At 39.9% G+C, this 24,437-nt stretch overlaps 3 protein-coding genes across 5 annotated transcripts; 2 read left to right on the top strand and 1 right to left on the bottom strand.

The window, feature by feature from the left end:
• On the bottom strand, positions 1-7,485 carry znf362b (zinc finger protein 362b). Of its 2 annotated transcripts, none has more exons than XM_008318633.3 (9): positions 7,349-7,485; positions 5,370-5,433; positions 4,818-5,085; positions 4,273-4,377; positions 3,617-3,935; positions 3,301-3,525; positions 2,581-2,659; positions 2,339-2,497; positions 1-1,675 (listed from the first exon to the last, which is right to left on the bottom strand). In XM_008318633.3, exons 2-9 carry the CDS (start codon positions 5,430-5,432, stop codon positions 1,559-1,561), a joined length of 1,335 nt encoding a protein of 444 aa, XP_008316855.1. In that variant the 5' UTR covers position 5,433; positions 7,349-7,485; the 3' UTR covers positions 1-1,558. The 2 variants fall into 2 exon arrangements, with proteins under 2 accessions (XP_008316855.1, XP_008316856.1); XM_008318634.3 differs by having other exon boundaries at positions 4,818-5,058.
• Positions 7,486-9,190: 1,705 nt separating this feature from the next.
• Positions 9,191-17,700, top strand: LOC103384929 (tumor necrosis factor receptor superfamily member 1A). 2 transcript variants are annotated; one of them, XM_017036091.2, is made up of 10 exons: positions 9,191-9,327; positions 10,756-10,840; positions 11,453-11,554; positions 11,635-11,742; positions 11,822-11,846; positions 12,204-12,340; positions 12,911-13,057; positions 13,843-13,880; positions 14,096-14,198; positions 16,260-17,700. In XM_017036091.2, exons 1-10 carry the CDS (start codon positions 9,325-9,327, stop codon positions 16,580-16,582), a joined length of 1,071 nt encoding a protein of 356 aa, XP_016891580.1. In that variant the 5' UTR covers positions 9,191-9,324; the 3' UTR covers positions 16,583-17,700. The 2 variants fall into 2 exon arrangements, with proteins under 2 accessions (XP_016891580.1, XP_024915490.1); XM_025059722.1 differs by lacking the exon at positions 9,191-9,327 and having other exon boundaries at positions 10,098-10,840.
• Positions 17,701-18,323: 623 nt separating this feature from the next.
• Positions 18,324-24,435, top strand: ttc34 (tetratricopeptide repeat domain 34; the record flags this gene model as incomplete). The annotated part of the gene is made up of 8 exons (XM_025059123.1): positions 18,324-18,843; positions 19,623-21,377; positions 21,509-21,731; positions 21,838-22,030; positions 22,489-22,655; positions 22,804-23,077; positions 23,171-23,385; positions 23,989-24,435. Coding segments are annotated over exons 2-8 (3,237 nt in total), but the record flags the coding sequence as incomplete, so codon positions are not given.
• Between the last annotated feature and the right edge of the window lie 2 nt (positions 24,436-24,437).

The following is a 24,437-nucleotide window of genomic DNA, read 5'->3' as shown; positions in this document are numbered from 1 at the left end:
TCAGCAGGACTAACTAGACCTCCTTCTGCAAATTTAGTACATGAGCTAGACCGGCCTGCCTGCAGTCCAGATCTGTCTCCTATTAAAAAGTAGACAATCACACAACAGCAACCGCTCCCTGTTCAAGGAGGTCTGGTCTTATGTACAGCAAGAATGAGTAAAATATTTCCACCACATCTAGCAGCATTGAAAACACGTGTCCCAACTTCTTTGAAAGCGCAGTGCTTCCAAAGTATCAGTTTCTAAAATATCTTGAACACTGAAGGTGTTCTTTGTTCTTGTGCCTAATACTGTGTATACAGGTCAGACTTTATTACCAAACTCCAGCGGAGAGATTTTGCTTGTATTCCTAGAAAGTGTACCAACTTTTCTGGTAGTAGGTTTGGTATCCTCCCTATTATAACTTTGCAACTCCTTAACACAATCATCACATTTCCTAATTGTCATCCAACGATTGCTTCTTTAAATTCAATGACCCTGTTATCGGGCGAACTCGTAGAGAAATGTGAGTAAAACCAAAGACAGTGACACAGAGACTGTTCTTTTTGTACACAGTCAATACTCATAGCTGCCACAAGCAAATGCCCTTTGGCATTTTCCATCGCACAAGATTGAAAGAATTTAAGCCGAAATCCACAAAGGCCTCAAAGTGCTTTAAGATTATCTTTGGATGTCTCCAAAATACACCCAGCAAACATTTTCTTTAATTATACTTTCTCAACTATTCTTTTTTTTTAAGGGCAAATGTCATCTGGCACATTGCAGAAACCATTTCATGGGGAAAAAAAAAAGGAACTAACTAAAACTTTTTTTAGATGGCCAATGCATCCGGCAGTTTATGTGACGCTTACGAAAGTGCTTGTTAAGTCTGACGCAAGACAATCTTTCACCACTCCGTCCTCTGGACAACATTTATCTGTTGTGTTACATTCACCATATAACGCTGTGCTCGTGTTGGGGACCGAAGGAGGCAGTCTGTGAACTGAACCCAGCACCGAGGGCTTACACTGCACACAGAAAGGGCCGGGTCACACTTTGTTAGGTTGCAAACTTCATCTTAAGTATTATATTTAATCAATATACTCCACAAAGTTTTCATAAATTAAGGTAATAAGTTGACGGGGTGTTAAATAACTGAACGTGTGTGTGTGTGTGTGTGTGTATATATATATATATATATATATATATATAAAGCAGGTTTTAGGTTGCATTGAATAGTTTTCGAACCTTGCTGATGCAACTAAACCTGACCTCTTGGGTCATACCACAGTATGTATTTCTCTGATGCTGACCCCTAGGTTTGGGGACTGGTATTACTACCCTAGGTCTTTCTTTAGACCTACTTAAGAAGTTACATTTGAATGAGGCAACTGAACTGCTTCTGCTCCTTGTTTTATAATCTTCACCAGTACACACAGACTGCCTTTAAGGTGAAGATTGCAACGTAACAAGAACGTGTATTGATTCGAACGCACTGTATGTCAGCTGTCCTGGTGCCATAAGTTGGTCATAGGTGCTGGGCCTGATGATCTCTGGCCAAACTCTGAAGGAGTGGAGTTCAGATGAGAGAGATGCGGATGGGGATGCTGGGAGACTCGGTCCTCTGTGGTGACTGGTGACTCACTAGGTGTTCCACCACCGTGTGTTTGGACATGTGCTTCATTAGGTAGGTCTCCTATAAACACACACACACAGGTGAAAAACACAACATGGTCATTTTAGACACTTCATCAATTTGTAAATGTGTTTACTGGCTAAAGCATGAGCACAACAATTCATTTAAGTTTTTTAACAAATTACTAGAAAACACAAAAGATATATTTGCAAAACGTGACCTAGGGTTGAACATAGTAGTAAAAACATCTAGTCAAACATCACAGCTAGTACAAAACATTAAATAGTGTAAATATGGTTCAATAATAATAAAGACAAATAAAAGCTAAACTGGATAGAAAGACAAAAATAAAAAATGTCTAAATATGGAAAAAAAAAACAGCAACCCAGAAATTGTTAAAAGAAAAATTCCATGATTATGAAAAACACTGATCATTTTTTCAGATGATCACTGCAGGAAAACCCAACAATTTGAATGTACACAAACCCACATCCAGTGAATAGAAATATTCTAATTTAACCAAAAGAAAGTACTTTCACAGTAGTGAAAACAATTCATCTCCTATTTTTGCTCAACAACTAAGTTTAAAACTTTATGTTTTTGAGAAGGAGCAAAACATGCTGACAGATCTCACAAACAGGAACTGGCTGCTTTTAGCCCCACAGTTCTACTGAAAGGTCATCAGGTTGATCAGAAGCGCAGAGATGGAGAAGCGTCACTCACTGAGGTGTAGGCGCGGCCACACATGCTACAGGAGTAGGCCTTAGCGTTTTTGATGGCGTGTGCTGACAAGTGGATCTGCAGAGATGCGGAATCTGAGTAGGCACGGTAGCAGTTAGGACATTTGTACGGCTTGTCTTTGTTGTGCTGCCTCTGGTGAGACTGTTGGAGAAGGAACACAAACTGGGTTAGCACAGCACAGCACGATAATTATTTGGTTAAACTGGTGTAAAGATGTACTAAACCTGGAGGTTAGACAGCTGGGTAAAAGCCTTTTCACATCCAGGGTGAGCACATTTATAGGGCCGATCCCCAGTGTGGATTCTGAGGCAGGAGAAACACACAAATTAGGTCAGGTCTACTGAAAGGGTAACGCCATCGTGACTTAACAAGGAGAGAGACGAGGAATATTTTAGGAATATTTTAGTAGAAAATGCTGGGAAAGACAAAAAGAGACAAAAGAGTGTAGCTAATAAAAAAATGTAATACTGCCAATAAAAGTTCATAAAATGTATCTAAAATCATTATTTATCCAGAAAAGTAGCACAGGTGGTATCAGATTTGTCTGGTATCAAAAAATGTTAGCCAAAAACAGACATAACCTATCTTTTAAAATAGATGAAATAAAACATATGTAACAATGCTACGCAAGTTAATAAAAAAAGTATCTAAACCCTTTTATATAACCAGAAGAGTAGCATTAGTATAATCAAACTGCCACATTGACAGAAATAACATGGCAATGAAAACAATGATCACAGAAATTCAGATTCTGTGAGACAGAGCTTTGATGGAGCAACACTGTTAGATAGCTTTATAATGAGATTTGCATTAAAGAGTCACTGGAACCCATTAAGGACAGGGTCAAGGTCATAGCGATGCTACACATTCTCTATTGTCGCTTTAGAACGTCCTGCCAGGTGAATCCCCCCGCCCCGCCCGCCCACCAACAGCCCTGGACTGACCTGGTGTGTTGCTGCAGATGTGACAGCTGACGGAAAGAGTTCTCGCAGTACGAGCAGTGATAGGGTTTGATTCCCAGGTGAATGCGCAGGTGCTGGGACAGGTAGGAGGCGTTAGCGAATGTCTTGGAGCAGTGGGGACACTTATGGGGTTTGGCCTCGGTGTGAGACTTGGAGTGAATCTGCATCTCGGACTTGGTCATGAAGGTGAGCGGACACACTTTGCATCTTTGTGGACCAAAGAAAAGACACAATTCAGAGGCATGACCAAGTCAGGCTGCAGTTTGACCTGCAAACGATTCTCTGATTCAGCTCTAACCTGTAGGTTTTTCCCTCTTTAGGTGCAACAGTGACACAACCTTGGTCAGCCAGGATTGGGTACGGCACCACCAGCAGGGGGCCAGAGGGATTTTCAGCTTTTATCTTCTTCCGTCCCCTGGGTGCCTTTGGCGGGGGGCCCAGAAGTCCTGCCAGTCCTCCAGCCTTCATGTGGTCCATGCCAGGACCGCTAGCCAGCCCAGAAATGATGTTGACGGAGGGGGCACCACCAAGACGGTTCTGGCTGCTGGAGGTTGGAGTGGTAGGAGTCAGGGCCTCTGAGGTACTGTGGCTGTCAGGCCGGGATGAAGGAGCCAGAGCTGTAGTGGTGAGAACCACAACACCATGATGTACAGCACACAGTACTTGAATATATATTTTTTACATATATAAAAGTGCGTGGATCTATTGCGGGCAGGGTGTATCAAGGCAAATATGCTTGATTTTAGATAAAGATCATGTGCTCGACCAGCTAGTCTGCAGTCCAGGATGATTAAAAATATGAATACAAAGTAGAGCAACTTTTTGTTGTTTTTTCTTTACATTCTTAGAAATTGTCATACCTTAAATCAGACATAAGAGTTGATCCTAGCAACACCGGTGGTGCCCCCCCACTCACTCCCCCATTATGACCACAGACTATAGTGACTAGAGTACCTGAGCGATGGTTGATCCGTCCAGCTTGCTCACTAAGCTGCCTCATGTGCCAGTCTTCCCACAATCCTTTGGCCTTCACTGCTGACTTGTCATCCATAGATCCCTCTGAAAGTCATTAGATGCTCATGTTAATTAATAAGTTTAAATAACTTTAGCCAATATTATCCAATTTTTTTTTATTAAAGTGTATGAGAAAATGTTTGTTTTGCATTTTATGTTATCACTTTAACAAAGGAATGCAATAACTAAAACAGACAATGCGTAAGTGCTGGACTTAAATATAGTCTCAAGTATCGCAGAAGGAGTGGTTTCCCTTGGGGTATTTAACAGTAGGGCAAAGATAAAACGCAGACTAAAATTGTCAGAGTTTACTGATCTAACAACACAATTTCTGATCAAAAGATATTAACATCAAATATGACACTGTGACAAATTTTATCGCTTTCTCAGTTTCATAGCTGAATGTTAGTTTCACCTTGGCTCTGTATTTAAAAATGTCCTGACACACAGTAGACTCAGCCTGCTCTAAAAATAATTACAGCTACCTGGTACGGAGCTGGAGGCGGGGCGAGCGTGCAGAGCGATGTCCGGCTGTCCAGAGCCCTGTGGCTGCGTGTGGTGACCCTGCACCTGCTGCGGCTGGGGCTTGGGCACCTGCACTGACATGCCATGTGGGCTGCTAGTGTCTGGGGACGAGGTGGGCACTAGCAGAGGCTGTTGGGAAGGGCTGGAGGTAGGTGGCAGGTGCAGGGGTCGGATCTTCTCAGCCATCAGCTGCTCCTTTATCTTGTTAATGAGCACCAGGTTATCCAGCTGAAAGGGTTAACGGGTCATGCTCAACAGAAAACAGCCACCGTGTGTGAATGTCATTCATGCCATATATAAAAAAAATCTCATCTAAAAACAGAAAAAAACTGATCAGCATAAAGATTTATTTTTTTTAAATGAGTTTCAATCTAAGAAAAAGACTTGATATTGAGAAATTGTTTCAATGACGGAAACAGGTGCTGAGTGGCTGAAAAGACATTCACACATGGAAGAAACAGCAAAGAAATGTGGAGCTGTAGCAGCAAATGTATCTTATTAAATGAACTTACCTGGCCTGGCATGGATGGAGGCGGGGGCCAGAAGTACGGGTTGTTGAACCGAGGCTCTGCCATCCTGAAAGAAACATTCATGTACATTCATTTTTTTTCCACATTAGCTGTTGTTCCACTGTGTGGGTGAGATCAGCATTAAACAGCACTCAGTATGTCACACACCTCAGATTTGTGTTGGTGTAAGCACTTTTTCGTATGCTCTAAATCAGCATAAAGCACCATTCATCATTTTCCAGCACATTCACCTTAGATTTTGTTTTATTGCAATGTTTACTATAACATTTTTCTTCTGTTCCAGTGGTTCATTCATACATAATAAAGAACAGAATTAAATGTTTAAAATAGTAGAACATACATAAAAAGAATTCATTTTAGACTGACACCTCCATATAAAAATGTTGCTTTATTTAATCTCATGGCTATTTTATCTAAATTAAATAATGGCCATTCAGCAAATTCTATTTAATAACATCTAAATGGTTGGCCTTACATTAATATTTGTTAATATATACCCATGTTGAGAACATTTATTAGTCAACTCATCAGAATTGTCTGATGTCAGTGGTTGACATTAAGGTTATATGCTTTCAAATTTGGCATATTCCAATAATCAGGTTGCATGTACTTGTAATATCTGTAAAAGTATTGGCGTTTTGAATATACCTTGATCAATAAATTATTTTAAAAAATAGAAGTCAACATCTGCATGCCTTTAAATTGTTGTCGTGAGTGGATCACAACATGTTAATTGTTGTTATATGACATATACATATATATGACACCACAATGCGGTGTACAACAAGCCATGTTAATTGCAGATAAATTTTCCCTGCGGCTTCCATTCATTCTAATGTAGTTCCAAAAGTAGTGGAATAAGAGTGCTGCTTCCATTTCTTGTTTACACACACTGGGGATCAAACTCCTGACCCTTCAGTTTAACCAACGGCATCTGTACAATGTACGTACACTGTCATTAATCTCTATATTAGGGATTCATCACATGGTGAATGTTTTTATTTCTTTTAACTTCATTAAATTAGGCTCATTAAAACCAACAACTGAAAAGAGTTGTCAATAATACATTAAGCAATTACGTATTGATTAATCAACTAATCTCAGATCTAAATGCCTCATCTTAAAAGAGTGTGGTACAATCGTTGAGCTTCTCCGTACTCAGCTCCTTTTGTGTGACATTGGATTTTAAAACGTTCACATGAACCCACAAGGTAGTTTTTGTTTTCTTCTCTTCTTTTTTACTCTCAATCCTTTGACTTTTCGTGAACGTGCCGTGTGGTCTGTGATTTTAAACCTCTGGACCGACTCTGACGGGAGCTCAAACGCGGATCCACCCTCCCCGCTGCGACCCAGACATTCTCAGACAGTTTTCTTAAAACATTTCCAGACAAAAGGGAAACAAAAATGGCAGCCTTATTTTTATAAGGCGGGACGCCATATTCTGCAGACCCCCTCCAAAAAATTTAGGAGCGCGTAGACGTGACTCGATTGTCGTCGAACGAGGACGCGGCCGACGGATTGACAAAATGTGTTTATCGAGTGAAAGGCATGAAGGATTGTTTACGGCCGAATAGTAGGTTTGAATAGCCCGGCCTCCCCTGCTCTGAAAAAAACCTGACACTTCCTACAACAACCATGCTTCTCTGTGGAAAAAAAGCCACGGAAACAGACAAGATGCAGGCTCAACCCTAAACGCCGCATCGATCATTAAAACAACCCCTACTGATGCGTTCAGGGTCAAAGCACGGGCGGCCACACACAAAGCCTCGTCTCACGTAAAACGCTATGCCATCTTCGGTACATTTCACTTTTAAGGGATGTTTTTTTTTCACATCCTGCAACTTTTGAGCGAATCAAAGGGCAGCGATTGCATTTCTCTGCACAATGCACGCATCCAGGAGCGTTAGCACCGATCGCAGACATGCACAGCAGCGAAGAGCTAAAAAGACATGCACAAATACCTTTGTGTCCTGGCTGCAGATATTGTCTTGCGAGTACAGAGCTATAATATAAAAAAGCTTGCTCTCTCTGCCTGCCTCCAGTCGGACCACCAGCGCTTCCGGGTCGCTTCGTTCACTTCTGGGTGCCGTTGCAGATCTTGATAAATGCACGGACACACGCGGAAATATTGGGCTAGTGTTATCGCTTCTGCGTGTTTTTTTGCTCAATGACCTACTTTTATGACGTTTCTTGGACTGGGCACAGCCATCGTGATGAATTTAACAACAGCTCCTCGGCATCGTTTCGATGCTGCACCGTTAAATCCTGACATCCTAAAATGGCATAAGCTTCGTGTTTAAATAGGGACAAGTCATGGAGTAACCAGTTAAAGTGCTTTTTAGTGCTGTGAAAATGTGTACAGAGTTCAGCAGCAACAAATAATGCTAGAAAAAATATATATACGAAAACAGTTATATATACAATATATAGTGCCATTTATCATTCTCTGGTTTAACTCCATACGTTTGTTTTGTTTGTTTTTTTCTGCTTAAATACAAAATTTAAAACGGCCATGTGCTAGCTTTGGGCTATATACTTACTAAGGTAAATAATGCTCACTCTGAGTCAGTTACAGTTTTATAAACTGGGCGAGTGATGGAAATATCTGGAAAGTATATTCAAATTGAAAATCTAAAAAAAGCCTAGAAACAAAAGACACACACACACATACTGTATATAGGATATTGTTTGTAGTGTTTATTTCTTTACTGTTTAGTTGTTAAGGGGCATTTACCCCAATTTCTGCCAGTTCTTTAATGTTGTATAGAGAGTTATATATAGAGAACAAGCAGTATAATATGAGACACACTGTATGACTGAATGAGAATGGCAGGAGGGTAATGGTTGCACGGGATGCAGCCTTAGACATAATTCGTCAGCGGTGTAGTTTGACCTTAATTTGACATTTCATGTTTGGAGGAAAAAGGAACTGAAGTTATCATTATTATTAATAATAATTATTCAAGACCATAGTAAGGCACATTCATTTACATGACTACTTTTTTAAATGCATCTTAATGCCTAGAGCATGGAAGCCCAACTCCTGGCCCAGGGACAACCTCCAGCCTACAAATCCACCAGAACAGGCCCACAACTGAATGTAAGTAATGATTTAATTTTGACTTGGGTGGAGTGAAATCTGTAAACTAATCCAGAGAAAAAAAAGGTGTGGCCGCTGAAACTACAGTCACAGAAGTTTTACAACTGACCTGTAAATGCTACTAAAACGTGTTTCAGCTGACACACTGTCAGTTACACACTGTGATTAAACCAACAAAACATCAATGTTGGTTATTCAGAGATTTTCAGTAATGTCAGAAACACCAACACTTTTACTTTTACTATTGTTTGTACCATGTATAAATTATATTATATTTCATATCTAAGGCTCTGTACCTTTATTTTCCTCATCTTATTTCATTCTAATGCACTGATATTCTAAGTCAAATTCTTCATATGTGAAAATGTATTTGGTATTTTCTCATACTTTTCATCAAAGTTTCAGCATTACAGGTGTGTAATCGCAGTGTGGACACAACAGTACGGAGATGCACTGGTGCCGCTCTCTCTGACTGTGAAGTTTGGTCCAAATAATCACAGTGAAGACAGAGCACAGACGGAACTGCTGTGTACTCACAGCCACAGTGGAGAGAATACACTGTGTATGTTTTGTGTGTGCATGTGTGTGAGTATGTGTGTTTGCACATGAAAGTGAGATACTGGTACCTGTGTATTTCCTGTTTCATGTAGCACCACTGAACTGACGGTTGTGACACACACGCACACACACACACACACACACACACACACCTCGATTCATCTTTAAAAGGAATTCAAAAAAGTACGTGATGTCAGAATGCCTCTGCGTGCTGCTGGATTAAGGGCGTGTCTGTACCAACCTCTGAACATTGGTGTCTTCTCAGTCTGATCCGTCATCATGGTAAGTAAACAAATTTGACACTGTTGTAGTACAAAAGAGTCTAAAATCACGTTTTATTTTATTTTATTGAAAATGTCTGTACAGCAAAAGTAGATTTTTGGATGCTGCAACCTCACGCCCCATTCCTTCACAGGGCTTTGGTAACTAATACATTTTACTACGTAGTTCATCTATAGCAGGGGTCACCAACCTTTTTGAACTGAGAGCTACTTCAAGGGCACTTAGTAATTCGAAGAATAACTTGTTTAATACAGACATCCTGAACAATGTAATAATAATCAGTTCTGGGACATACAATAGCAGACACTCTTCTTACCATCGTCATTGCACCCATTTGTATATCATTACAGGTGTAACTAATTCCAAAAAGCACAGTAACAGTACAATTTTTGACCCTCTTGTTGACAAGTTTTATTTTTAAATCATACCCCATGGGCACCTTGTGGGCCCCCACTTATATATACAGTATTTGTAGACTAAAATAAATATTTCACAATTTGGTTTTACCATTTTCAAGTTTTCTTTATGTTTCTTCTGCCAGGATGTTGTTAGGTGACATATTTCAGCTGACACCTTTTCTCACACCCTGAACTTCAATTCAAAGGTTTATAGTGTTATGGTTCTAATTGCTGTGTGAGTATACTTGTGCACCACCAGTATGACCAATATTAAAATATATTAAAATACAGACACAATGGTCTACACGTTCAGCTGAGCACAGTACATCAAGAACCATATTTCAAGATTACAAACCCATTATTAACAACTTAAACAAAGTACACATTTGTCTCTTTGCAGTTTTTATATTTTTTTTTTATAATTTTATATTTTTTTATAAATTGGAATTAAAATAGGATTAAGACTATTCATCTAAAAAAATGGAGGGGTATATATGTATACACAACTACATTGAATTTATACTTATGATACAATATAGAACAGGACTGCATTTTTACAATATTGAAAAACCAAATTAGAACACACACTGACTAAGTGCCGCTCTCAGTGACTCACCTAGTGGTAATTTAAATTGTGATTATTATCTATAGGAAGGTGTTTGTGTTTGATGTTGACACTGCTTGCCACCAACTACAAAGGGACTTTACCAAGGCAACCATTAGTGTTTGTCAAATGACTCAGTAATGCCAGAGGAAATGTATGCACCCACGTGCTACGCAGTCTTACACATTGTGTTGTGACGAAAAACTACGAACCTCAAACACTAGTGGGTCACTTGGTGGGTCTTTTCTGGCAGCAAAGAGGTCAAAGGTTCGAGCCCCGGTGGTCACAGATGGTATTTCAGTACGGGGTTTTCACGTTCCCCTGAGTGTTCTACGTGTACTCCCGGTTTCTCGTACAATCCAAAAACATGCAGGATAAGGAGATTAGGGATCACTGGACATGTACTCATATTTGTTTTTGTTGCAGGTTTGTCCACTGATTCTCCTCCTTCTTCTTTCTAGTGGACACTGTTACGCTAAAGCCATTGGATCGAACACAAAGTGTCAACCTGGTAAGTTTTAAGAGGAAATTCCCTAAACCTGGTGATTGTATAATTATTACGACCGAGTATTAGGGATAGGGATAAAAAAAAAAAAATCGAATCCCCAGACTAAAGTTGTGAAGAGTATTAGGTCCACTGTAAGAGAAAAATGTTCCTTTATTTATTAAAATAAAGTTAAAGGTTCACAAGGATGAGGTTATTATTTCATGAAATTAAAGTCAGAAGGTTTTGAGAATAAAAAAGTTGTAAAGGAATTGCACAGTGCGTTAACCACAAGTGTGTTAAAATGAAAAATGTGATGTGATCTTGTGAAGTTACATATACTTATCCGGTACACAAATAAAGAGATACTTAATCTTCTGGCTCGTCAGCTACACATCATTATCACAATCTCAATCATAGGTTTTTTATAAATTATTAATTTTTTTTTGTAAATGTACGACTTTTCTTGTAACATTACAACTTTTTTTCATAATTGTACTACATTTTTCTATTCTTCTAACTTTTTTTTTTTTTTTACGACTTTGTTCTGGTAATTTTAGATTTTTTTTTTCATTTCCAGTGTGTCCTTAATAATCCATCACACATTGTTAACTGATGCCTTTTCTCACCTGGTTCTAGGATCTCATTACGATGGTAATAATGGATGTAAACCATGTGAAGGTCGAACATATCAAGACAGAGAAAACGAGAAAAAATGCAAAAGATGTAACAGCTGTTATAGTAAGTCATTATGAAAACTATTGAAATTAACCTGGAGTCAGAAACTGTGTTTTATTTAAACATTTTATTCCATTCTCTAGATAATGAGGTGGAGGTAAAGCCCTGCACCTCCACGAGGGATACAGAATGTCAGTGTAAAGAGGGATATATCTATATAGGTGATAAAGCGTTTCGAGACTGTGTTCAGAGTGAGTGTGTGTTCACTAAGTAAGTAACACATTTTAACAAATTTTTCATCCTCATAGTTTTTGTTTTCTTCATTTTCAGATGGTGATCAATACCAAAAGAAGTGGTGAGAGGTCTTTTAAAAAAGTTAAACTGCCTTTACTTTTTTTTGTGTGTATTGTCAGACCAACAAGGTCAGTCAATCGACTAATCAAATATGAAATAGATACTATTTGATTACTTGGAGTGAAGCAAATCAAATATTAAAAAAAATCTTTTATCATTTTTTTTATTTTAAGTCCATCGCAGTACACAGCAAAAAAAAAGAAAAACGAAAAACTTTAGGATGTGATGCAATGGTTGTTGATATTTTTCAGATGATAAAGAACCCCTTTGTTTGTCCGGGCTACAATTAACCTTTTTCATACATTATGTAAAACATAAGATATTGATGCTCTTGTTCAAATTTTTTTTTTGTTTTCAGTGAGAAGTGCCAAAATGACCCTGAGTGCACGAAGAACTGTTTATCAACTCCAACTCCAACTCCAACTCCAACTCCAACTCCAACTCCAACTCCAAGTAAAACCACGCCTACAAGTACAACAAGCCAAGCCTTAACCAGTACGAAAATCCTCTTGTGACTGCAGTTTTTAACAGTTAAGTGTAATTAGTAGGGATGTCCAATATTAACTTTTTGCTGAAATCCGGTATGCCAATATTGTCCAAACACTTAATTTTCGATATTTTGATATCAACCGTGATAGGCCTGGTAATATTTATTTATTTATCTGTAAACACCACTGTATGAGATGCAATGCTGCCATCTAGTGACTTTCACTTTAATATACATCTGTTTATCCCCAAAACTATTTTTAGGGCACACATCATTTGGCGAAACCCAGGCAGTGCATTATTGGGTTTTCATTATTGGTGGAAAAACCGATAACGATTCTTACAGAACTTAGATAATATGCCAATATCTGACTGATAATATCGGTCGGCGATATTATTGGACACCCCTAGTTTATAGTTATTATTATTAAATATTTACGTGTCAGTAAAGCCCACTATGGTTTACCTGGTCAGAGCACAATCGCTTAATCTTTTATGGCCAATGGGAGATTTCTTTCACAGTTTTGTGTACACGTAATGACATAATCCCAAATGACTTACTTTTTATGTCCCTTGCAGTGCCATACATGCCCTGGCTGCTCTTTGACATGATTCTGGTCATATTTTTGGTGCTCATTTGCTTCGGTTATCAGCAGAAACTGAAATGTAATCCCTGCTCTGGTGGCGAAAAAGGAGATGGAGAGGTGCATGAAGAGGACTTGAAGGGTAACTAGTTATGAAGCAAATACACGTACAAACACAGAACATTCTAGTACGACCTCCATAAGCTGGCATCAATTAACATGACCAAACATGTTCCAGCTTTAAAAGTTCAATATTTTTAAGGATTTAAAACAAAAAACAAAGCCTGCAGCACCATGTCCTTCCTGAAGGAGTGCTAATTATGCAGATTGACTGGATACTTAATCTGATCTGAAGGACTGGTGGCCATCACTGGTACTGCAAGGCCACAACACTTTTTAATAGACCAAAGTTTCATACCTAAACTATGCATATGAAAAGTTAACATCCTGACTAAAATAATCTTGGAATTAATTACTATGAGTGGTATTTGTATACAATGTACAAAAAAGAGAGAGAATATACGTAAAGGGCAGAATCCATGCAGATAAATACATGCATTTAATTTGTCCCCTTTTTTCTATAGTTGATTTCTTACACTGCCTTTGACAATGCACTGTGTACTATTGTAGTAAGTAACATCCAATTAATAATATCAGGTTGCATCTGATGAAACGTAATATAATTATGTTCTAGGTTTTTCCACCAGAAACAAATTGAGGTAAAATAAATCCCCGAGAACACACCATCTGCACTTTCCACAGATGTGTTCTGAAACGTCACCACATAAATTAATGCATCGAATAAATATATAAATATATTTCCGTGTAAACTGACAGTAATCAGATACACAGGCGTACATTCTGAAGACTTTTTTTCTTTGACCTAGCAGGAAGCTGACTGATTATTATCTTTTCTTTGCTGCACAGACAGCCACAGTCAACAGGGCTGCAGTCCAACCGCACTGGTTTGTATCCAAATTTCATTTTTTCTTTGACGATAAATACATAGATTTCTTGCTGCGCTGTAGGCGAAGGTGGCATTTAGTTCTCATTTAAACTTCAGATTCCTTGAAGATAAACATCATATGGTGACCTTTTGACTGAGGCTTGGAAAAATAAATAAATAAATAAATATACACCTTTTTCTTTTGTGACCTTCTCTTCCTTCTTCCCATTTCAGACATTCACCATATCTGAGAAAACTCCCATGATGACTCTCAGTCATAGCCCATCCAGACAACAGGATGCTGCCCACGTGTTTCCTCCACCACCAAAACATGAAGGTAGCTGTCAGAAATTTCTTTAAATTTCCAACCTATCACTGACTTGAGTTCATGTGTTAAAAATGCCCGATGAAACCATCGAGTTGTAAGAAATTCAAAGAGAGGCGGATAGCAGATGATTTGTTTTAATTCAAAGTGCCCCTGTGTAGCAAGATTGAGATTCTACTTTATCCTAACTTGACAAAAATAACTGTGAACAGGGAGTAAATACTGCATTCCAGTCACCGTCCGTTTTTTTTAAATGTTAAAAATACAAATTTCTACTGATTACTAAATTTGAATAATCAAGGTTGAATGCAGAATGATTTTTTTCTGTATCCTTCATGTGAAAATAACAAAGTACCATCTCTAATTTTACAAACAGATTTAATTGTTTTCTGGCATTGATCCCACTCAGATTACTTCAAAGTTTTTAGATTTGCCAAGTCTCTAGTTGGTACTAAGAATCTCAGAAGTGTCTTTAAAAAAGAAAAAATCAGCTTTCATTTCAGAGACAGTTCCTCGCCTGTTTGCTTCAACCCATTTGCTCCTTTTCATTTTATCTCCAATCTCATTTTTTTTTCTTTTTTGATGCATTTGAGCATCCATGAAACTTCTCACCTCAGTGTTTCACTCCAGGGAACGTGTCTTCTGGGCCACATTCCTCTTCCCTCTCCCAAACAGAGGCAATATCTCCATGACCCAAGATGTTTAGTGTAGCCTCACCTGACTGGTTCAAATTTTGTGTCGATTTTTCTCTCTCTACTTTTTGTTTGTTATATCTGCTCCATGAAGATCTCTATAAACCTCTGTATAAAAATAGCTTTTTTTTCTTTTTTTAACTTTGCCCACTCTTTTTCTGTTTCATTGCTTTTGCCATAGAGTGTCAGATTAAATCCGAAAGTAGTCTGTGATGAAAAGACACATCACTGAAATCCAACTTTGACCTTGGTATTTTTTGTTTGTTTGTTTTGAGCAGTTAATTAGATTCTGTATGAGAAGTGAAAAAGAGAAAACTCCAAATCAAAAAAATTACTTCTTAATCCTGTTTGTATTCTGAGCTCTGGGATTAAGTGGCACAGTTGTAGTTCTCCTGCCTGCCTTTAGAGTGATGCTGATCAAAACCACAAATTCCACAAATCTTAGTTTGGGTTGAGTCAAGTAGGGAAACCTCTGACAAAGAATTATTCACACTTGTGCTGCGGTGACGCCTGATAAATGGACAAGGGGATAAAAGTGATTTATGATTAACAGCTGAATATTTAGAGTAATAGAAGGATTCTGGGTTTTATTGTTGGTTTCATGATGTTAATCTACTAGTCATTAAACAGTGCTCTTACACAGCTGGGACTGTGCACTGAGAAGGAGCTTGGTATTAGTCGTTGGTGGGTAAGAAGACACACAAAGATGAGTACTGGAATAAGACAACTAGTGACGGCCTTTAGAAATAAGGTGATAAAATGTACAGTGAGAGCAGCCACCGTTTCCATTTGTGCTTGTTTAGCTCTTTTCTTATCAGTGATCAGTGGTCAGGTCCACAGAGCAGAGGTGGAGGCTGGAAAACAGGTTACCACATGCCATTTCTTTTCATGTGTTCTCCATCAGACTTAACACAAGGGGAAGTGGCAAATCAGATAAGAAATATTTCAGAGTTTACTGTGAAAACATTTGCATTTTCAACATCCGTTATGTGTGTCACCTTGGAAACGCACACACACACACACGAGTCAGGTTTAAATATGTGTTCAAATATATAAACTTTTTTTATTGCATTACATCATATTTTTAACTGTGCTGTCATGTTGTTGTATGTCCTTTATCATTATATTCCTCTTCTATCACTGGGCCAACATAAGTTTGTGTAGTGTGAAAAAAATCTAAGTTTAATAAACGCCCCCTGCTTCTTCTTTTTTTTTAAATCATAGAAAACCCAGATATAAATTCCCCTTTACAGCTGTGCATTTTTTGATCTTGATATTTTTGATATTTAAACTTTAGAAGGCCATCAGCAGACAGAGATTTTATCTTGTTGTTTCTGTTCATCCTCACTGACCGTGTCTTTTGATCAACTTTGGTTTTCAGCTCTGAAACTTGATGAGCCGTCACAGCAGTGGCCCGCCATCATCCTCTATGAGATTATCAAGGAGGTTCCCTTGCGTAGGTGGAAAGAGTTCTTGCGTCTGCTCTCTGTGGCTGACCAGCAGCTGGATCGGGTGGAGCTGGAGGCCGGTTTGGGCCTGAATTTCACAGAGAAGCAGTACCTGATGCTCAGGCTTTGGAGCCAACGCTCCACTGCGAGTTTGAACGATGTCTTCTCAGCCCTGCACTACATGGATTTGACTGGCTGTGCACAGCAACTGCAGGAAAACCTGGAGAAGCTCAGGTGGTCGCCCGAAACTAAGTAATGCAGAGTACTACAACTCGTAGTACTCTGGTGCCACGAGCCCTGAGCACCAGTGCACAAGATGACAAACTTCGCACAAAGGTTAGGAGAAACCCTGACAGTGTCAGTATTTTAGCTTTCTTTCTGTTCATACCATTGTTTCCACCCAGTCTTGTTATTTACACAATAACAAACACTTGTTTTTTAGACACTTTATCACATAAAGGTAAAATATGAACATCAACACGAGGAAGTCCTCTTTAAATACTGTTTTTGTTCTGGTCCAGAATCCTAATGAGACAGGGTTATTTTTTGTATATTCTATATAACCTATTTTGTGTATTTCCACCAATTGTTTTTAGAAAACAACACAAATATAAAATGTACATTTCAAACCTAGCAATTACTGTACTTCACATATTACTTTACAATGCAGAAAGTAACGCACACACACAAAAAAGAAAACTTTAAAATGGCTTTAAACTCTACAAAGTCTTTAAACAGAGGGAAACAAACATAAAAAAAGGATTATTCACATACATACATGAGCTGAGCGCCCATTCCCACACTGTTAGCCCCACACGTGCACTTACTTCCTTTTTTAATATCATTACTAGGTAAAATATTCACACAGAAAAAAACCAACAACCCAGTAAAGGATAGAGAAAAGAGGACTGTATCTGTATGCGTCCACTGACTGGTCCATACCATTTAAGCTTATGACTTTTTATGATTTTATACAAAAACACATGCTTTTAACAGTTTATTCTAAACCAGTGATTCCCAACCTCCATGCTGCTGCACCTTAGTGTGCCATGAGAGATCGTTACGTGTACCCTGGAAAATTATCCTTTTACACTTGATTAGTCTGAAAACCACTACTTATTTAAAAAAGAGAGACCAGTGGATAAGATCTTTCTTCAATTCCTGTGAGTACTATATATCAGTGTTCAACTAATCAGGTTTCACAGAGTAAGTAAATTGTTAATAATCTATGGGATTTTTCTAATAAAATATATGCTGTGACTCAAAAAAGGTTGGGAAGCACTGATTGAGATGACGCCGTATGAGCTTCTTATTCCTGATAATTGAGGAATAATTATAATAAAAAATTAAAACAAACTTACAAGAGGACAAAAAGGAAAAAAACACTGTCAGAAATAACGTTTAAATCCAACCAGACAACACCCCATCATGTGTGAGTGTCTCCTTCTAGTGCTGTGGTTTTAGCGTGATTGCTAAAAGTTTTCTTTCCTTCCTCCTCCTGAAATACACAATACCTCTTGTTCAGATCTCAATCCTCTCTTTAGTCTTAATGCTACACTGCCGCACAAAGAAACCAAGCAAAATACCTTCACAACAAGTACAGTCGGTTAGGTTTTTCCTCACCACACATATTTCCATCTAAATTGATGGCGGTGTCGTCTTATCTCAATTTGAGACTTGGGCGGGTTCATCTTTTTTGGCCTGCCTGTATATGTAAATAGAAGACATTTTTTGTTTTGTTATTTTTTTGATTAGTGTTGCTTTTTTGTATGTCAGTAGTTGAGAATGTTACCACTGATGGCTCAGAAATACCAAACGCGTTGTGTGGAGACTTGTATTAATAAACCTTTCAGCCACTAGATGGGAGTCTTGCCTGTCTGAATAGCTGCCGTATAAATTTAACGTAAAGCCTCATCTATTATATATAAAAAAGGAAATAAAATGCCTGTTTACAGCAAGTGGCACTGCTTAAATATCTAAAATATAACGAGTACTGATATAAATATATATGCGTAACCAATAAATATACACCAAATATTTATATTTTACTTTATATGTTGTTTTTATTATTATTATTTTTTTCTTTGGCTGAATTTTACTTTTTCTATCATTCTAATTTTATATTTTTATATTTTTGCCATTTCACGTACCACTTTAAAATCTTTACCCAATTCAAGCCATATTTGAGGTATTTTTATATCAACTTTTAGGTACACAACTTTTCCTAGTTTTATCATTATTATTTAAGAAAAAGTTCAAATGTTCGATCAGAATTTGACTTCACTGAGCTGATGATTCACACCTTATTTTTACACTACCAACACTTCCCACGGAATTTAGGCTGCTTGGGGCTAAAATGTCCCAACCTTTGAACAAATAACACAGGCTGACAGCGTTGTTGGTTGCCATGGCAGCAGGGCCTGTGTTCTCTTACTTAGCGACGGTATCTCACTCAGAGAGGACAGACTTGAGACAGGAGCACAGAAGCACCTGCACTGAGAAGGAAACAGACATGTGGTAAATATATATTTTTTTTTGTTCCTTCCTCCACTCTTTTTTTTTCTCCCTTTCCTTCTACCCGACGCAGTCGAAAGAACAAAATGACTTACACTGTGGTTTGACACACTCTGTTGTCCTGGTAACTTCAAACCCACAGCTATTGAATTACCAACAAGGGTTTTCTCTTCTTGGGGCAGTCAAAAAATAAGCTACGTTTGTTTTCCTATTTAGACGTCAGGAATTCAGACTTTATTCTCTAGTTTAGCTGGAAGAGAATGAAGGGGAAAAGGAAGAGGAAGAAACCAGAGGGCAGGAGTAAAGGAGCAAAGCTACGAGGAGCAAAGCATTGATCATCATTTGATTTTTTTGTAGTGACATAAGCTAAAGGGAAAAAAAAGTATTAATTGATTTTAACTATTGAAATTGTTTAATTTAAACAAGAACACATATCTAACTTGGTAAAAGTCTGGAGTGCACCAATAGATCCTTGGCCTGGGTTCTGAAGGTTCCATGTTTAATTGCACCAAGTGACTTAGTTCCAGATAAGTTGGGTCAGAAAAGGAACCTGGTGAGCACTAAATTGCACAGAACTAAATGTTGTATGTTGCTCTGGCAACTCATAAAGAAGGGATGAGCCCAAAACATTGGGGTGTTTGCAGCTTGACTTCACTTTCCCAGTGGTTTAACCCAGTTACACAGTGTGTTTCCTTTTCAATCTTATTACAAACGAATGATCCTTTCTTGCTGTTAAAAGTTATAAAATAAGATGAAAGAAACATTGTTTTCACTCTAAACAGGTGAGGAGAATCGCTACACACGTCCAGCTGCCTCATCATGAAGGCTCTTGTTCGACCCGAGGTCAATGTGTCCGGGATATGTGAGGACGCAGATAAGTTCCTGGAGGTTGGGGAGCTGGGGAGGGCCACCTCTCTCTACATATCCGCCTTCAGAACCCATGCTGCCTCCGCGATGTCGCACATGCGGAAGTTGGAGGAGCCCTGTCTGTCCAGTGTGATCGCTACCCTTGAAAACTGGTTGGACAATCACAGGGAAAACCAGACTACTGAGGGTCTTAACAAAGGCTTGGCTGCTGTTTTTCTGTCCACACTTTGTCCCAACAATCTGTCAGCCACTATTTTTAAAATGGAGTCTCTCCTACAGAATGGTGGACATGGCTGTGAGGAGATTTTTGCTAGATGCACAGCTCTGCTTGAAGGCAAAAGGAACTCCAGCCCGGAAGGGGCGACTCGCTCGGTTTTGGAAATAACACGTGCTCTGGCCTGTTTGTTGGCAGAGCCTCACAGTGTTAAAGGTTTGAGTCTCTACCTGCAGGCTTACAAAGGCAACAAATCTGAAATAGTCACGCTAGTTAAAAGTAGACAGGCTCAGCACGTGTCCAAAATAGTAGTGGCCTTCATCCATCAAATACAACACATCTATCCTTCTCTGAGGTTTGACGGCTCACCCACTGTAATAACAAAGCAGACTAACGTGCTAACTTCAGCGAGCACTCCCATAATTTTTGACTTCCTGTTGGGTATCTCCCCAGATAACAGTGAAGTGCTGGAACTTCAGGCTGCGTATTTGTTGGTGACAAGTGATTTTGTGCAAAGCTCTGAATTGTACACTACCCTCCTGAACCAGGATCATTTGCAGAAACCTTCAGATCACAGAACTGACCGGACTGTCAAAGACAGTCTCAAGAAGAAAGCTCGACTCCTGACAAGTCGAGCGGCCGCCTGGTTTTCAGCAGGTGGACGCACTCCAGAAGCATGTTATGACCTCGGGGAGGCATTTGAGATCCACCCTGCCACAGCCCGAGTTTGTTTTCAAAAGCTCTTCGCAGACCAAGGTACAGGATTGGCTGCTCGCAGTCATCTGCGTCAGCAGGCGGAGAAAGGCCTATGTGGTTTCAGGGAGAGGGTCCTCATCCGTCCAGACCTTCGGTCCACCGAAGGAGTTGAACTCTTGGACCCTGTCATCACACAGTTACGGACCCTTTGCCATCTGGAGCCAGATGGAGGAGGTAGAGAGCTTCGGGTGAGACTGGCAGACTGTCTTCTGCTAAGAGGGGAACATAAGGAGGCCCTGTCCATCTGTAGCCAGCTGGCTGCTGCAAGTGGTCAACAAAGCTATCAAAACACAGTGCAGGTTCTCCGTGGATATGCAAGACTGCTTTGTGATGACCATAAAGGGGCGTTAGAAGACTTCCAGGCAGTGATTGAACACAGTGCACCTCACCCATCAAGCTGTGTGCGGGCACTGTGTGGCAGGGGGCTGCTGCGCATGATGAGTGGCTTTAACTATCTCACAGCTCTAGACTATGTGACAGCAAGTCAGCTGCAGCCTCAAGAAACAGCACTGACCGTTCGCTGCCTGGTTCCATGGAACTGTCGAGGGCTGCTGTTCACTGTCTTAGTGGAGCAGGGACGAGTCATACTGGAAGGTACCAGAGAGACCGGATCCAAGGGCATCTCATCAGAAGACTCCCAGCAGCTCAAGCAGGAAGCTCAGCAACCTGTTCCATCAAAAAGAGACGCCCACAGAGCAGGGTATGACCTTTAGCACCGGCACAGCTTGGTAACACCCGTACCTATTGCTGATGTCCTAGAAACAAAACACTCATCCATTATAACATTAACCCGAACATGTTTCACACGTACTTGCTTCATCTTTGCATTAGCACGCCTGCTGGAGTCCATTCCTTGGCCGTGCTACTAATGGAGCTCCAGCCAGGGGATGACGGTCCTCAGACACTTGCGGCAGATGCCTTGTACCAACTTAGTAGAGTGGAGGAGGCCTACCGGCTACTCCTCTCTGTTGGCCCAACCTGTCCTCGGGCACCGGTTCTTGCCCGCCTCGCCCTGCTGCAGCTTCACAGAGGCTTTCTGTACGACACCAATCAGGTATTTATTGTTTTTTATTTTCAGGAAATGGCAAATAAAAAAAAATGCTTGTTTTTTAACCCATCAGTGAACAAGGATTTTTATGTCAATCATTTTCTCTTTGCAGCTTCTAAAAAAGCTCATTCAGTGCGGGGACACCAGCTGCCTACACTCACTTTTGGTGGTGGCGCAACAGAAGGATCGAGCGCTGTTGCATGGGCACTGCTACTCTGCTGCCAAACGTATCCTGGAAGTCTCAAAAGAGGAGAGCTCCATCAGAGAGGCTGTGGCTTACCTCTCCATCGCAATCATGGCATCTGGTAACCCTGACTTTAACCCTAAGTTAACTTGTCTTGTCTTGACTGATTTAGTACGATAGAGGTGTCTTGAGGTTATACAGAGCAACTAATGGGGAAGAGTGAGTCCATGCTGTCAACATTATACACAAACATACTGTAAATTGCTTCCTTACAGGAAATCACTTGTAACCTGGTAGTGTTGCATACCATTTGAAATGATATTTTGAGCATATTAAAAAGAAAAATACAAGATAACAACCCTTTATAACTGCTAAGGTCACATATTCCATTACAATGTTGACAATACTGATCTTAAATAACTACAGTGTATGCAAAAAAAAACTTAAATTACATGCCACACAGATGTTATTTTAAGCTATAAATATCAAGGTACCCCCATCCACACTTTGTGCTTTTAAATGTATCCTATCACACACAATTAAAATGTGACCCATGTATACCCATGACTTTGTTTTTAGGTGGCGAGGCATTAGAGTCCTTGCTGGAAAGAGCGCGGTGCTACGCCCTGCTCGGCCAACGGAAGACAGCCATCTTTGATTACAGTGCCATTCTGAAGGATCACCCTAAACATGTCCACGCCCTCTGTGGAAGAGGCTTCACCTATCTCATGCTGAATCAACAAAAGGTAAATATCATGCTACATCAGGGGATTTAACAGTGAAAAAATGGACTTCCTTGTAAATGACAGAGAAGAGAGAAATGACCTTACAAAAAATATTTCAACAAAAGGGTTAGAATCCGGGGGTTGTTACATTTTGTCTTTTCTATCACAGGAATGCACTCAAGACATCCTGTCAGCACTGCACATAAACTCTGACATAGTCATCAAAAACCTGCTGTCACTCAAGGACAAGGCACGGAAACTGGTCTGTGATTGGCTGCATCAATCATGTCGGACCAATCTGTCTGCCAGCCTCGTCTCAAACGCTGCCCCCTGTCAGGAAGAAGAGCTAAGACATGCTTTTCTTATAGGTGCAGCTCTACTGAGAACTGAGTGTAAAGAACCCAAATGGCATCTCCTCTACGTGGACATCCTCGTAGCCAAAGGTGAGAGCCGTGGTCGAGGATTATGATAAATAATGTAAATACCACATGTTTACAGTGGTCTCACCCCGGCTGTTATGGTCCATTCTGCTTCAGGTGAAATCAAAGCAGCCAGTACTCATCTGTGCCAGGTGTTTGGCCAGGAGCCAAGGGATGCAGCAGCTCAGGCCAGGCTTGGTGTGTTGGAGGCCTGGCAACAGAAATACTGCAGCACAGCCTGCAGGCTCAGCAAAGTGACAGAGCGAGATCCAGCCAGTCTGGACTTTCTGCTGGCCCTGATCCCATTTAATCAGCGCAAACACATCGCAAAGGTAGGTCCCACAGCTGAATTCCCAGATTATAGGGATCTGTAGAATAAGTGGCAAAAGCACCAACAAAAACAAACCATACACCACCAAAGTCATTTCTTTAATCATTTTAAATGGCAAAAGGTTGATGTGGATTGGTTCACAGAGAATCTGCCTCTGTGGATACTTGTTTTCATTTCCTTTTTTTGCAAGATATTAGAATGTTTTGTAACCGTCAAAAATCTCCCACAGTAGGTGGCAGTAATGGAACAGTAATACAAGTAGCTTAATATTGTATGTCTTTTAATACATGTTAACAAGAGAAAATCATAATTTTGCCAAATTCATTAGAATAATATAATATGGTTAAAAATAGTTAAAATAGTTAAAACTTTTTCAGAAAGATTTTTCTTTAAATGTGTAATATATTTTATCATTTTTTCAACTATTTTTGTATTATAGTTCTACCTTCATGTGGATCTAGTTGGATTTAATTAAAAAAAATAAGCAACTGTATCACATTGTCATAATAGTAATTTTCATTCTTATTTTATCATATATACTGTTACTTAATTTTTAACATTCCATACTCACAACATTAATTGTTAGGAGTTGATGTTGTGACAGGCAGCAGCACTAGAGGCCAACACTGTATCATCAGCTGGTCACTGGGATCAAGCTCTCACTCTGCTCACTGTAGCAGTCAAGGCAGCGGGCGAACACAGACCCCAGTATCTGCGCCAGCGGGCGGCCTGCCTCGCTCAGCTGGGCTTACACGAGCGAGCCATCACTGACCTGGACACAGTTATCCAGAAACACACTGGATCCAACTCCAGCTGCTCCGACGAACCTCACGTGTGGGCGCAGGACTTGTGTCGGCGAGGTCGCAGCCTGGTGCTCTGCTCCAGAGAAGGATCAGCTCTGGAGGATTTCACTCAGGCCCTGGAGCTCCACAAGGAGCAGGCTGTTCACTTTGTGGAGGTTGGACTGGGCACACAGCGTGTGGCTGAGTGCTTTCTGCGAGGGGCGCTGCAGCAGTATGGGGAGCAGCAGCTCAGCAAAGCCTGGACATTCAT

Source organism: Cynoglossus semilaevis, chromosome 10, assembly GCF_000523025.1.
Source record: "Cynoglossus semilaevis isolate Cse_v1.0 chromosome 10, Cse_v1.0, whole genome shotgun sequence".
Lineage (NCBI taxonomy): Eukaryota > Metazoa > Chordata > Actinopteri > Pleuronectiformes > Cynoglossidae > Cynoglossus > Cynoglossus semilaevis.
The sequence above is the reverse complement of the archived record's forward strand: the minus strand, read 5'-3'. Positions and strand labels throughout refer to the sequence as shown.

Excerpts from the sequence above, each read along its gene's own strand:
- znf362b (XM_008318633.3), bottom strand. The coding sequence starts at position 5,432 with ATGGCAGAGCCTCGGTTCAACAACCCGTACTTCTGGCCCCCGCCTCCA. Across the intron at positions 5,086-5,369 it reads CTCCATCCATGCCAGGCCAG|CTGGATAACCTGGTGCTCAT; the intron begins GTAAGTTCATTT and ends TAACCCTTTCAG. Across the intron at positions 2,498-2,580 it reads CCCAGCTGTCTAACCTCCAG|TCTCACCAGAGGCAGCACAA; the intron begins GTTTAGTACATC and ends CTTCTCCAACAG.
- LOC103384929 (XM_025059722.1), top strand. The coding sequence starts at position 10,729 with ATGTACTCATATTTGTTTTTGTTGCAGGTTTGTCCACTGATTCTCCTC. Across the intron at positions 11,743-11,821 it reads GTTTCGAGACTGTGTTCAGA|ATGGTGATCAATACCAAAAG; the intron begins GTGAGTGTGTGT and ends CTTCATTTTCAG. Across the intron at positions 13,881-14,095 it reads GCTGCAGTCCAACCGCACTG|ACATTCACCATATCTGAGAA; the intron begins GTTTGTATCCAA and ends TTCCCATTTCAG.